The 13,977-nt window shown below is 44.2% G+C and overlaps 1 protein-coding gene across 1 annotated transcript in view; it reads right to left on the bottom strand.

Moving 5' to 3' along the window:
- Positions 1-13,977, bottom strand: part of LOC124777938 (F-actin-capping protein subunit beta) — a 49,773-nt gene that overhangs the window by 16,574 nt on the left and 19,222 nt on the right. The window contains exon 4 of the mRNA XM_047253489.1: positions 6,252-6,445. Coding sequence (XP_047109445.1) covers positions 6,252-6,445 — 194 coding nt within the window. The remainder of the gene's footprint in view (positions 1-6,251; positions 6,446-13,977) is intronic.

The following is a 13,977-nucleotide window of genomic DNA, read 5'->3' as shown; positions in this document are numbered from 1 at the left end:
CGCCAAACAGCGCCACGGCCCCTGGAGGCGATGATGGTTGAGGCCAAGAGGGTTATGGGAACATAAGATATATTTCAAGGAGTGTTCTCACCCATGCAGTTCAGAAAAGATGGTGTTGGTAGGAAGGATGAATGACGATGGTATAGGCTGTGAAGCTGTCATTGAAATGAAGAATGATGCACTGGGTAGTTTGATCAGTCCAGCTGTTTCTTGGCCACAGTTTTTCAGTGGTCATTCATGCAGGCAGACAGCTTATTAGGTGTCATGTCCACATAGAACACAGCACAGTGGTTGTCAATATTCCATTCAGGATTTTCCATTGTTTTAATCATGGTAACTTCTTGCAGCCAGTGAGGTTAGTAAAGAATTGTAGATTCCTGGCAGGACATTCTGCAGACACATCCATGCAGTTACAAAATCCTTTATGGTAGGCAGCTTGTTGGTGGTAACTACAGCATATCACTTCCTATTCCATGTCACTCGAAGTTGTTGGGATAGGATCAGCTAAGTCAGGGCCCAGTATTTTAAATCTCAAGACATTCTCTTTGGTAGCCTCCATGGCCAGAGGATCTATGAGTTTTTTTTTCTGGAATTCTAACATGGCTAGGGGTCCAGAAAAACAGGATTGGCCTTTTAGTGTTTTGGCATTTAGTAAGATGGTCTTGAATGAACAATACCAGTGGGTGTTGGAGATGGCAGTGCATCACTCCAAATTAGAAAAAACTCTTAAGAAGAGGTGCAGATGTATGTAACAGGTTGCAAAATAGTCACTAGTTCTCCAATGAAGACACTACATTCCGGTGGTGGGGAATGTTGCTCATTGCCACCTCACACTGGCTAACAAAACACTCACCACAGAATAGATGGGTCTGATTAATCTTTTGGTCTGAAGGATGTATTTAGGTGATGCTGTGGGTGACGGATTCTCCAAGCGGGTGTGCTGAGAGAAGGTTGAGAAAAGTCGCATACAATTAGGTGCAGAAAAATTTCGTGAAAATGATAACGTGAAAACTAACACAAAATGTCGCAGAACTTGTCATTTTCCCACATGGAAAGTGTTGACAAATCTGAGGACAACCAATATTTATAACTGGTAGTTATTTAACACTAAAATTTCATTTTGACTTTTTGTTTTCTCAAGGTTGAGGTTTGTGTGTAATCTTAAAATGACAGTTTATTTCCCATTACCTGGCTATGATGTGACGGCAAATACAGCACCAAAATTGGCAAAAACAAAACATCACCAAAATCAGCAAAAAATAACACCAAAATTGACAATATCCCCAGCAGGTTGATATCTACAGGGCTTGTTTGGAAGATACCGATTAAGAGTGTGATCTCACAGTGAACTTTATCTGAAAGCATAGCACACATGGCATTATGAATCCACAGGTGAAGCTTACGAAGTCTAAGCAGCATAGTATGAAATAATTGTGAAGTTGCTACAAGAGTGGTGTGACCAGCATCCAAGGAAGTGTTGCCGAGGCAGGGTAGTGCACTATGTTTTGCCTTGCACTTCTGATTTACCTGGAATACATGAGGCAGTCATGTTAGATTAATATCAGTCACTTGCCCTAAAAAGAGTAAAGTTTCTTCTACTTGAAGTAGCTCTTTAAGCAATAACAACTTGCATGTGGGTGGGTGTTCAGTGATAGCAGAAGTACATCACACACATGTTTAGACTGTAGGGTCCATGGCGTCTGTAAATTCTTTAGTTACTATTAGGAAAATGGTTACTCAGGCCAGAGCCTGTGTGCAGTGAAGACAGAATGCCTAACTGAACATGGACTTTTCTAGTGAATCAGGTATGCTGATAGACCAGCCCTCCCTGAATTCACACAAATTTGAAAAGAAGTCCTTTAGTTTCAAGAATCCAAATAGGTTGGGTGTTCACCATTTGTTCTAAAGACTTGCTTATAACATTAACATTTAGCAGATAGATAGGGTGACAGCTGTCCAACTTGTGAGGATTCTTTGGTGGCTTAAAACTCACCCTCCTATCAGAGGCAATTATGTGTGAAAGAATATGTTCTTTACATTTAAAAACAAAGTTGATGTGACTTACCATACGAAAGCGCTGGCAGGTCGATAGAAACACAGACAGACACATACATACACACAAAATTCTAGCTTTCGCAACTAACGGTTGCTTCATCAGGAAAGAGGGAAGGAGAGGGAAAGACGAAAGGATGTGGGTTTTAAAGGAGAGGGTAAGGAGTCATTCCAATCCCGGGAGTGGAAAGACTTACCTTAGGGGGGAAAAAAGGACGGGTATACACTCGCGCGCACACACACACACATATCCATCCACACATATACAGACACAAGCAGACATATTAAAAGGCAAAGAGTTTGGGCAGAGATGTCAGTCGAGGCCATGTATTAAAAGGAGTGGTTTTGTGGTGGCAGATTATGAGAATGAGGCTAACAATTGTCTGACGAAGAAAATAATGACGTTAAAACCTGTGGGAAGCGGCTAAAAATGATCAATGTTGTGTGAAAAAACGGAAATGGAAATAAAGCGAAAGTTATTAGAACTAGCCGAAATGGTTGTTTAATAGGTGAAAGGAACTGTTTGTGAACTAGAAACGGTGGATTTTGTAGCGGCGGTAGTGTCGAAAGTGGGAAAAAATTTTTTTGGTTATGGTTTGGAAGTAGGTTACGTATTATTACGTATTACGTATTATTGAGTATATATCGGCGGGAGAAAATTGTATAGTAGATTACGCTAAAAAGGAGAAGGTGAATACAAAGTGAAACTACTGGCAAAAAACAGAAAAAGAAAATAAGACGACAAAAAATTTCGAAATACAACAGTGACAATAATAAACGTAATTGTTGGGTTCAAATTAATGATATGAATATAATAGGGAAACATTCCACGCGGGAAAAATATATTTAAAAACAAAGATGATGTGACTTACCATACAAAAGCGCTGGCAGGTCGATAGAAACACAAACAGACACATACATACACACAAAATTCTAGCTTTCGCAACCAACGGTTGCTTCGTCAGGAAAGAGGGAAGGAGAGGGAAAGACGAAAGGATGTGGGTTTTAAAGGAGAGGGTAAGGAGTCATTCCAATCCCGGGAGCGGAAAGACTTACCTTAGGGGGAAAAAAGGACGGGTATACACTCGCGCGCACACACACACACACACACACACACACACACACACACACACACACACACACACACACAAGCAGACATATTAAAAGGCAAAGAGTTTGGGCAGAGATGTCAGTCGAGGCCTCGACTGACAGCTCTGCCCAAACTCTTTGCCTTTTAATATGTCTGCTTGTGTCTGTATATGTGTGGATGGAGAGATGTATATATATCTGTGTGTGTGTGTGTGTGTGTGTGTGTGTGTGTGTGTGTGTGTGTGTGTGTGTGTGTGTGTGTGTGCGCGCGCGCTCGCGCGCGCGGATACCCGTCCTTTTTTCCCCCTAAGGTAAGTCTTTCCGCTCCCGGGATTGGAATGACTCCTTACCCTCTCCTTTAAAACCCACATCCTTTCGTCTTTCCCTCTCCTTCCCTCTTTCCTGATGAAGCAACCGTTGGTTGCAAAAGCTAGAATTTTGTGTGTATGTATGTGTGTGTGTGTGTGTTTCTATCGACCTGCCAGCCCTTTCGTATGGTAAGTCACATCATCTTTGTTTTTAAATATATTTTTCCCGCGTGGAATGTTTCCCTATTATAAGAATATGTTCTTTGTATTCTAGGGGTAAATAACATAGCATCTGACTATGCATCTGGCTATCTGGATCTGGGCCTTTATTGTGGCACAGTGCATAGAGCACTGAGGTGGTCCCAGTCACTGTATGCTTCTGAAGGTTGATAATCTGAGAATAGGTAAACAATATCTGATCATCTTTTAAGGATGTGGCTTGGGTGAAGAGTGTTGCTATTTGTTCAGCAACAATGGAAGTGTCAGATTGAATGACACTATTCTGATGGATATGTAGGATGCCAGATAATGACTGGAGCCTGTGAAGGCAGTGCAGTTTGTCGCATACTTGTGACAAGGATGTATGGGTTTCAATTATATAGCAGGTCTGCACATGGAGCCTTTTGAAGATGTGTCCACACCTTGACGGATGTCATTTATGTTGCCCGAGTGCTCTTGTGTGCGTCTCTATATCTGGATCTATTTCACTGTTTCAACATTCAACAGGTGGCCTACAAGGAAGACAGAGTGCTGATTCTGCCATTAGTAGTATCATAGTAATGGTATGTGTACAGACTACTTCACTTCCTCCTTGGGAGACAGGTTTGGGATTTAAAGAAATAGTGAAGCTATGTCAATCAGTATTCTTTACGTCCCAATAAATAGAGTTTCTGATGGGCATTGGTGTGGCAAAGAAAGAGTGATTGGAAAATGATCACCGTCACTATAAACATTCCAGTAAATCGACAAGAGAAAGCAGGAATTGCCCCATTAGGTCTTGTGAGAATTTAAATTCCCTAAAATGAATAGTGGTGGTGGTACTTTCAAGATCAAAACCATAATATATATATATATCTCTCTCTCTCTCTCTCTCTCTCTCTCTCTCTCTCTCTCTCTGTGTGTGTGTGTGTGTGTGTGTGTGTGTGTGTGTGTGTTGTGTGTGTTGTGTGTGTGTGTGTTGATAAATTTTAGATTATAAGAATTACTCTATGGATACCACATTCTTCTGCAAGCATGCTGATCACATCTTCCATTTCATTTCAATATTTCATTCTCTAAGAATGACTCCGTTATCAGTAACCAAAAATGATTTAACATTTATCCAATTCCAATTTGATCACACTGTTTGTGTGCTTTCCTCATTTATATCATAAATGAAACTGATGTCTGGACAGAGCTTTCCCCAAGGCCTTTATTTATGAAGAATGTGAGAGGAAAGCATATACAGTCAAATCCTTTTTTGATTAATGTTGTTTTTTCCAAAAGTGTCCTTACAACTGGAAAAGGAGCAAAGAAGAAAAAACAATGGCAAGCAGCATTGATATATTAGGTCCAACCAAAAAGCTGTCACCTATTATGCAAATGCTTTCAAGGTCAGCCAATTTCAGAGACATTTTTAGTACCCGTACAGTTCACAAACAGGAGCTTTCAATTACTCTACTTCACATTAACACTGCAATGTAGGTTTTGCATTTATTATTCTCCAGTGCATCATTCAATGCAATGTGGATGACACACACCTTAGGTTATTCAAAATGCTGATGTTTAAGCCACAGCATTTTGTAAAACTTCTAATATCTGCAGCCTTGACTACATCACTACCTACCACTTACACTGAAATGGAGTGTGAATAGATGATACTTGGGTTAGATAAAGTGTATTTTATGTGGTTAGCGTGCATTTTTGTGTAATGCACTGCATACAAAGTTCATGTCCTACAACCTCAGCTAGATCCTGTTAGCAACATCAATTCTCCTCCTCCACAGATAAGGTGGTTGATGCATTCTTGTGTGGCGGGGTTTGAAAACATTTCAATCCCTAGTGATACATTGCCATTCATTTACCTCGATGCTTCTTCCTCCCTCCAGTCAACTATCCTTTCCCCTACCCCACACCTCCCTTTTTGTTCAATGGGAAAGCTAAATGATCATTCTCTTATTTGCAACCAGTTTCTGTTAACAATGAAGGAGGGCAATTATCACCAATGAGCAAGCTTGGGTCTCCAAATGGGTCTTATTGGAACCAAGGTTCTTTTGAAGGACAGGAGAACTCTTTATGACCAGGACATTATTAAACTGTAACAACAGCAGCAGTGCAAAATTATTTAATATTTACATAGTCTGAAAACTGTCACCAAGCACTGCATGCATTCGCGGTCTTGACCAATGTCCTAGAGAGGGCGAAAACATATGGGAGAACCTAGTTCTAGTACAAGAAGCCCTTGTCGGTTACAGGCGAAGGAATAAAGGCAACAATAACACAGAAAGTTTAAAGAAACAAAGAAATCAGTTAACAGAGCTGCTGTAATCTTAAACTATCAGTACTAACAATTAACAGCGGCAAAGACAAGTGAAGGTGAGGAAAAAGAGAATAAGGATGCTGGTTATTTGGAAATGCAACATAATAAGAGCATAACAAAAAAGGTTTTGAGTGAGTTTGAAGCATAAAAATCCTTATGTTTTTAATTTGGTATAGACAACATTGCTTCAACTAATGATATTGCAAATGGGGCTAATAAATTCCATACAACTTCATGTTTTTAACAGCAGTAATTAATACAGGTTTTACACCACAATCACATACCTGTCTTGTGAGACTTCCTCCTAAGTTCATGGTTCCTGAACCAGTCTTATTTGTCTGGAGCCACAGCATTGCAGTGGATGTAAGTTTGTAATGTGCATTTCTTGTCTTCTCTTGAACTTCAACCACATGAATTGAATCCCAACAGCCCTTTATTTTCTTGGATCCATCACCAGCCTTTTTAATAAGAATAACACCTAGAAAATAAAAATGAAGGCAATGATATATTATTGCCATTTTAAAAACACTAACTTTCAAAAATGAATACAGCTATAAATTTATATATGGATTTTTGCTCTCAACTGCATCCTGGTCCTTGAATTATAGCTCTGTGTCCCTGACAAGCTATTTTAATGTCACTCATCAGATCTATTTCTTGTCCCTACATCTTTTACTTTAGGTGACCACAAAGTGTGTAATACTGTAGAGGTTTACATAAACCTTGTTGCAACGCTTTTTCTCTAACTCCTGACTGAGTCATTGATTGGGATTATGTTGTACAATGTTTTTATCATCTTAACATAACCACGCTACATTTTTAATGTCAGTATTTGACCATCAAGGTCATGTAAAACATTTGCTATTGCTTTTACAAGTAAATCATTAATGATTTTTCGGTCCGAGATACTTTGTTGACTATTATTGTAGCATGAAATCCAATTTTCATTTGCAGCTTTAATCTGGGGAAATAATTTAAGGCTTGATATTACCAACTGTGGGTTTTCTCTATAAGTGATGTCTGGTACTGTATACACTCATTTTACCCCTAAACAAAATATAAGCTTTCAAAACTCTACAGAGTGCTTTACCACAGATGGGAACAGTACAGCGAAGCACCTGCAAGCATGACACACTCCTTGCAATAACTATAAAATATTCTTAGAAAGTGTGTACATACAGAAAGCAATGACTGTACAACTTACTTCACAACTAACTCTGTAAGACATAGGTCTATATTTATGACTGTAATATGAGAAGTAATGTTATGTAATTGCAATATTGTAAAAGAAAGTTACATTATATGAAAAGGTCCACCTGTGGACAGAGAATCTAAACTTATGTGAAAGCAAGTCAGGAATCTGTGCTTTAATTTTTGCAGAAACACTGTTATTTACGAAACACATCCATCTTTCTTAATTAATGACAATCTGTGTTGCCAGAAATTTCACACTGGCTTACATTACGATCACAATTATCAAAGGATAGTGGGTGATTGATAGAACCTGCAAATCTTTTCTTACTACTGTTTAAGAATGCAATTCTTTCATCCACAATATTCTTTTTACCACAACACAACAAATATTGGCAGCTACTTTTGTGACAGTTCTACTCCATACATCTTCCATGCCATCTTCAGAGGAAAGGAAGTGCTTTTCCTCATTGCTTGGTCAAATAACACTAATTTTAGGAAACTGCCTTTTCCACCAGCCGAAGAGTAGACAACTGGAGAAATCAAGAACTAAATGCCCTATAAAAACTGCTCATTGAACACATATGAGCTCAGCTTTCATACATGGTCTTAGTTAGGCCAGTATTACACTACCATGTTTCTTGGACAAAGAAATACGCTCAAATATTTGTCAAATTTCTTTGACACAGATCTCTCACGTGGCACTAAAAAGTTCAAGATGGCAGACAACAATAACTGGTTATTATGTGCTGCAATTGCATGTACCACAATTGCATTGTGTGTGCATTTGGAAGGGAAGTGGCGGAAAAAAGTAAACATATTTGCCTGAAGCTGTCGATCTTATGTTGAGATAATAAAAACATTCATCAAAATTTATTAAGAGAGCTGCAAGTGGAAGACATTAAGTCTTGTACAAATTACTCATGAATGGAAGAGAGCGCATTTCACTATTTGCCCAGTAAAGTGACTCCTAATATTACAGAGCAGAATACTCACTTGAGTAATGCTGTATGTCCAGAAACACTTGAGTAACGCTATACGTATAGAAGAAAGGTTCACCATAACACAAAGCTAATCTTATTTACTTTACAGCACATAAATACCACAGCACACATTAACCAAAATAATTTCAGAAACGTGTGAAGTTATTTATAAAGCACTGAAGGACGAATATCTTAAGATAAATAAATGTTTACAGAACTTTATGGGTATTAAGAACTATTTTTACTTTTGAATAATGTAATTAACAGAATTAGTGTCCGAACTAATACAAGATTAATGAAAATTACGAAAGAGATGAAGCACTTTTTAACTTGTGGCATCCAAAGTTCAGAACTAGACAAACTAGAATGGAGAGCTAAGAATTATTTTTTTAATTTTAATGTGTGTGTGTGTTTTTTTTTTTTTTTTCCTCCCTACTGAGGTCATTAGCACCCAGTCACAATTGTTAGAGCACATAGAATCTAGTAAAACTCAAGGGGGGGGGGGGGGGGGGCACCAGAAAGTTCTTACAAAGATGCAGATAAAATAAGTGAAAAAGTTATATGTCTTTGGACAAGCCAGTCAAAGTAATAAAACGAAGAACACGAGCAGCTGCTCGAGCGTCATCAGCTAAAATATCCTGTAAAGTAGATGGCAGAGACAGGACAACACGAGATGGACTAAAACGGGGACACGACAATAAAACATGGCGCACTGTCAAGGCATGACCACAAGGGCACTGCGGGGCTGGGTCACCGGAGAGCAGGTAGCTGTGGCTAAACCGGCAATGCCCAATCCGCAACCTGGTCAGAAGGACCTCTCCTCGCCGAGACGGCCGGGAGGAGGTTGTCCAAGCAGTTGGGAACGGTTTTACTGACCGGAGCTTGTTTCCTTGAAGTGATGACCAAGTATCCCACCACAACGACACAAGCCTCTTACGAACAACCCTACTAATGTCTGATGGCGAGACAACGGGAGGCTGGCTGAGGCAGGAGGACTGCAGCCTTGGCTGCAGCATCAGCAGCCTCATTCCCAGGCACTCCTACATGGCCGGGAACCCACAGAAAGCTGACAGGAGAGCCATCATCAGCAAAAGAATGGAGGGACTGCTGGATCCGTTGCACCAAGGGATGGACCGGATATGGAGCTCCAACGCTCTGAAGAGCACTGAGCGAATCAGAGCAGAGTACATACGATAAATGGCGGTGGCGGCGGGCATACTGAACGGCCTGATAGAAAGCAAAAAGCTCGGCCGTAAAGCTGGAACACTGGTCGAGGAGCCGGTATTTAAAAGTGATGGACCCGACGGCAGAGGCACAGCCGACACCATCGTCAGTTTTGGAGCCATCAGTGTAAATAAAGGTGTGACTGGCAAGTCGCGCACGAAGTTCGACAAACCGTGAGCAATACACTGCAGCAGAAGTACCCTCCTTCGGGAGCGAGCTGAGGTCGAGATAAATATGAACCGGAGTCTGGAGTCAAGGTGGTGTCGGGCTCTCACCCTCTCTGAAGGTGGTAGGGAGGGCAAAATCCAATTGTCGAAGCAGGCGACGAAAGCGGACTCCAGGGGGCAGCAGGGCATACACATACAACCCATACTGACGGTCGAGAGAATCGGCGAAGAAGGACTGATAAGAGGGGTGGTCGGGCATTGACAACAACCGGCAGGCATACCGACAAAGCAGTACGTCGCGCCGGTAGGTCAATGGTAATTCAGCAGCTTCAGCATAAAGACTCTCGACGGGACTAGTGTAGAATGCTCCAGTCGCAAGATGGCTAATGGTGGATGGAGTTGAGACGGCGTAAGAGGGATGGCCGAGCAGACGAGGCTCCCATAATCCAGCTTCGATCGGACTATGGACCGATACAAGCGAAGCAGGACAGTGCGATCCGCTCCCCAAGATGAACGACTAAGAACTCTGAGGACATTTAGGGAACGTGTACAACGGGCAGCCAAATAAGAGATGTGCGGAGACCAACAAAGTTTCCTGTCCAGTGTGAGCCCTAGAAACTGAGTTGTTTCCACGAATGGGAGAACAATGGGACCGAGATGTAAGGATGGCGGAAGGAACGCTTTATATCGCCAAAAGTTGATGCAAACCGTCTTCTCTTCAGAGAACCGGAAGCCATTTGCCACACTCCATGAGTATAGGCTCTCTAGACAATGCTGAAGGCAGCGCTCCAGGAGGCATGTTCTCTGGGCCCTGCAGTAGATTGCAAAGTCATCGACAAAAAGAGAGCCTGAGACATTAGGTGGAATGCAATCCATAATTGGATTGATCGCTATGGCAAAAAGGGCTACGCTCAAGACGGAGTCCTGAGGCACTCCATTCTCCTGGAGGAAGACGTCGGACAATACGGAACCCACACGTACCCTGAACTTTCGATCTGTTAAAAAGGAATCGATAAAAAGGGGCAGGTGACCGCGTAGACCCCACCTGTGCATAGTGCGGAGGATACCTCCTCTCCAACAGGTATCATAAGCCTTCTCCAAATCGAAGAACACAGCTACTGTTTGGCGCTTTCGCAAAAAGTTGGTCATGATGAATGTCCACAAGGTCACAAGGTGGTCAACAGCGGAGCGGCAGCGACGAAAGCCGCATCGAACATTGGTAAGTATCCGTCGAGATTCAAGAATCCAAACCAACCGAGTGTTAACCATGTGCTCCATCACCTTACAGACACAGCTTGTAAGAGAAATGGGGCGGTAACTAGAGGGAAGGTGTCTATCCTTCCCGGGTTTGGGTATAGGAACAATGACGGCGTCACGCCAACGCATGGGGACTTGACCTTCGGTCCAGACGCGATTGTAGGTACGAAGAAGGAAGCTTTTGCCTGCCGGAGAAAGGTGTGCCAGCATCTGAACGTGAATGGCATCTGGCCCCGGAGCAGAGGACCGGGACAGTGCAAGTGCACGGTCGAGTTCCCGCATAGTAAAGGGGGCATTATAATTTTCCAGATTCAGCGAGTGGAAGGAAGGTCGCTGAGCCTCTTCTGCCTCCTTCCTGGGAAGGAAGGCAGGGTGGTAATGGGCGGAGCTTGAAACCTCCGTGAAAAAGCGGCCGAAGGCGTTGGAGACATCCACAGGATCAACAAGGACCTCATTACCTGACGTCAGGCCAGGTACCGAGGAGTGGGCCTTAATGCCCGACAGCCAGCGCAGGCCACCCCAGACAACAGAAGAGGGAGTAAAGCTGTTAAAGGAGCTGGTGAACGAGGCCCAACAAGCTTTTTTGCTGTCTTTGATGACTCTACGGCATTGTGCTCGGAGTCGTTTGTATCCAATACAATTCGCCAACGTAGGATGGCAGCAAAAGGTGCGTAAAGCACATCGTCGAGCACGGATAGCGTCTCTACAAGCCTCATTCCAGCAGGGGACGGAAACGCGACGTGAAGAAGAGGTAGTACGAGGAATGGAACGTTCGGCAGCATTGATGATAACAGCTGTGAGGTATTCGACCTGACTGTCACAACTGAGAAAATCGTGGTCCGGAAAGGTGGCCAGGGAGGAGTAAAGTCCCCAGTCAGCTTTCGGTATGTTCCAGCTCGAAGGACGTGGGGATGGGGTGTGGTGCAGGAGACGAACGACACAGGGGAAGTGGTCGCTCGAATAGGTGTCAGAAAGGACATACCACTCGAACCGATGGGCAAGAGTGGTAGAACAGATCGAGAGGTCCAAGTGGGAGTAGGTATGAGTAGAGTCCGAGAGGAAAGTCGGGGTGCCAGTATTGAGGCAGACAAGATTGAGATGGTTGAAGACATCCGCCAAGAGGGAGCCTCTCTGACAGGATGCAGGAGAGCCCCAAAGGGGATGATGGGCATTGAAGTTGCCAAACAATAAAAACGGCGGAGGAAGCTGAACAATCAGGTGCATCATGTCAGCCCGACTAACTGCGGATGATGATGGAGTGTAGACGGTACAAACAGAAAAAGGAAAGGCAGAAAGAGTAATACGGACAGCTATTGCTTGGAGTGGGGTGGTCAATGGGATGGGATGGTAATAGACATCGTCCCGAACGAGCAACATGACCCCACCATGAGCTGGAATACCGTCCACAGAGGTGAGGTCAGACCGCTCCGAGGTATAGTGGGGAAAAGCAATACGGTCAGTTGGGCGCAACTTGGTTTCCTGGAGACCAAGGACGAGCGGACAGTGCAGGTGGAGGAGCAGCTATAATTCCTCCCGATTAGATTGAATACCTCTTATGTTCCAATGTAACAAAGCCATCGCTTGTCAGAAAAAAGGGGGAACGAAACGGGTGAAGAGCTGGTCACCTCGACGGCTGCGGAGGGCCAGGTTTCGAGGGAACAATGCTACAACCAGCGGGAGGCGGATCCTGTTCCATCGAGTCATCGCCACAAAGGGGCTCAGCCTCACACCATGACGACATGTGCCCAAAGCACAAACACCAAAAGCAGCGCATAGGAGGCGGGACGTAAGGTCGCACGTCGCACCGGTAGCACATCACCTTTACCTTCTCTGGGAGAACGTCCCCCTAGAAGGCGAGGATAAAGGCCCCGGTGTCGATGCGACTGTCTTTGGGGCCGCGCTGGACTCGCCGGACGAAATGCACACCTCGGCGCTCCAGGTTGGCCCTGAGCTCCTCATCAGATTGCAGCAGGAGGTCCCGATGAAAAATAACCCCCTGCGTCCTATTCAGTGCCAGATGCGGGACAATGGACACTGGGATGTCCCCTAGTCGCCGACTGTGTTGTGGAGGTGGTCTTTATAAGAACGGACCCCGAACGCATTTTACTGAGAGCCTCGATTTCCCCGAAGATATCCTCGATGTGCTGGACAAAGAACATGGGCTTGGAGGTGGCGAACATCCCCCCATCGGTCCGAGAACAGACTAAATAGCGGGGGAAGTACTTTGCCCCAAGCCGGCGGGCCTGTCCTTCCTCCCAGGGAGTGGCCAAGGGGGAAAGGCAGGAGAACCAGAACCAGATACAGTAACTTTCTTTTTAGAAGACTCTGCCGCAGATCGACCTGATACATGTTGACGTTTCATCTGCGAAACGTCCGCCCCGATACCACCCACTCCGACCAGGGGCTCTCCCCACGGGCGCCACCCAGCCTCAGCAAGGGCCACCTGGCAGGATGACCGTTGCCGGGAGTCCTGATGCCCCAAGGAGACGGGCATCTACTCCTTGGCCAACGTGGGGAGGGTGCAGCTCAGGTATCGTCAGTATGATCCCTGTGTTGTCAGGGGGCTACAACCTAGACGGTACATGACGACCCCACCACAACGGGCTGGCTACCGTGCTGGTTTTCGGGTGCCATGGAAAGCCCATCATGATCATAAGTGCAGATGGGGACGCACTATGGGCGTAACTTGTGCAACCCATCAGGCGTTTAGGCCCAATTTGAGGAATAGTGGGTGTGGTTACAACGCCGTTACAATGCTGAGTGCCAAGGTCTTAGTGCACTGAGGACCAGTGATACACCACGTAAGGCGTCCTTCCCCAAAAGGCTCGTACTTCTGTAGAATTTTGAAAAATGGAGGTCAAACCCCAAGGGGGGGGGGACCATCACATGGAAGGCCGAAACGGTTGAAACTCCTTTTAGTCGCCTCTTACGACAGGCAGGAATACCTCGGGCCTATTCTTACCCCGGACCCGCAGGGGGGAATTTTAATGTGTGTCGTCTATTCTGACTTGCTGAAAAGTTGCCTTTGTGTTTCCTGATGTAGATGTTGATGGCTGTTGCTGCGATTGTGGATTTGAAGTCACCTGCAGCATAAGCTACTGGCACACGATTAATAGTGTGTGTTGTACCCCTTGCTCACCCCCCCATCTCTGTCGAAGCAAGGTTATTATAATGAGTTGAAGGAACAG

The sequence above is a fragment of the Schistocerca piceifrons genome, chromosome 2, assembly GCF_021461385.2.
Source record: "Schistocerca piceifrons isolate TAMUIC-IGC-003096 chromosome 2, iqSchPice1.1, whole genome shotgun sequence".
Taxonomy (NCBI): domain Eukaryota; kingdom Metazoa; phylum Arthropoda; class Insecta; order Orthoptera; family Acrididae; genus Schistocerca; species Schistocerca piceifrons.
The sequence above is the reverse complement of the archived record's forward strand: the minus strand, read 5'-3'. Positions and strand labels throughout refer to the sequence as shown.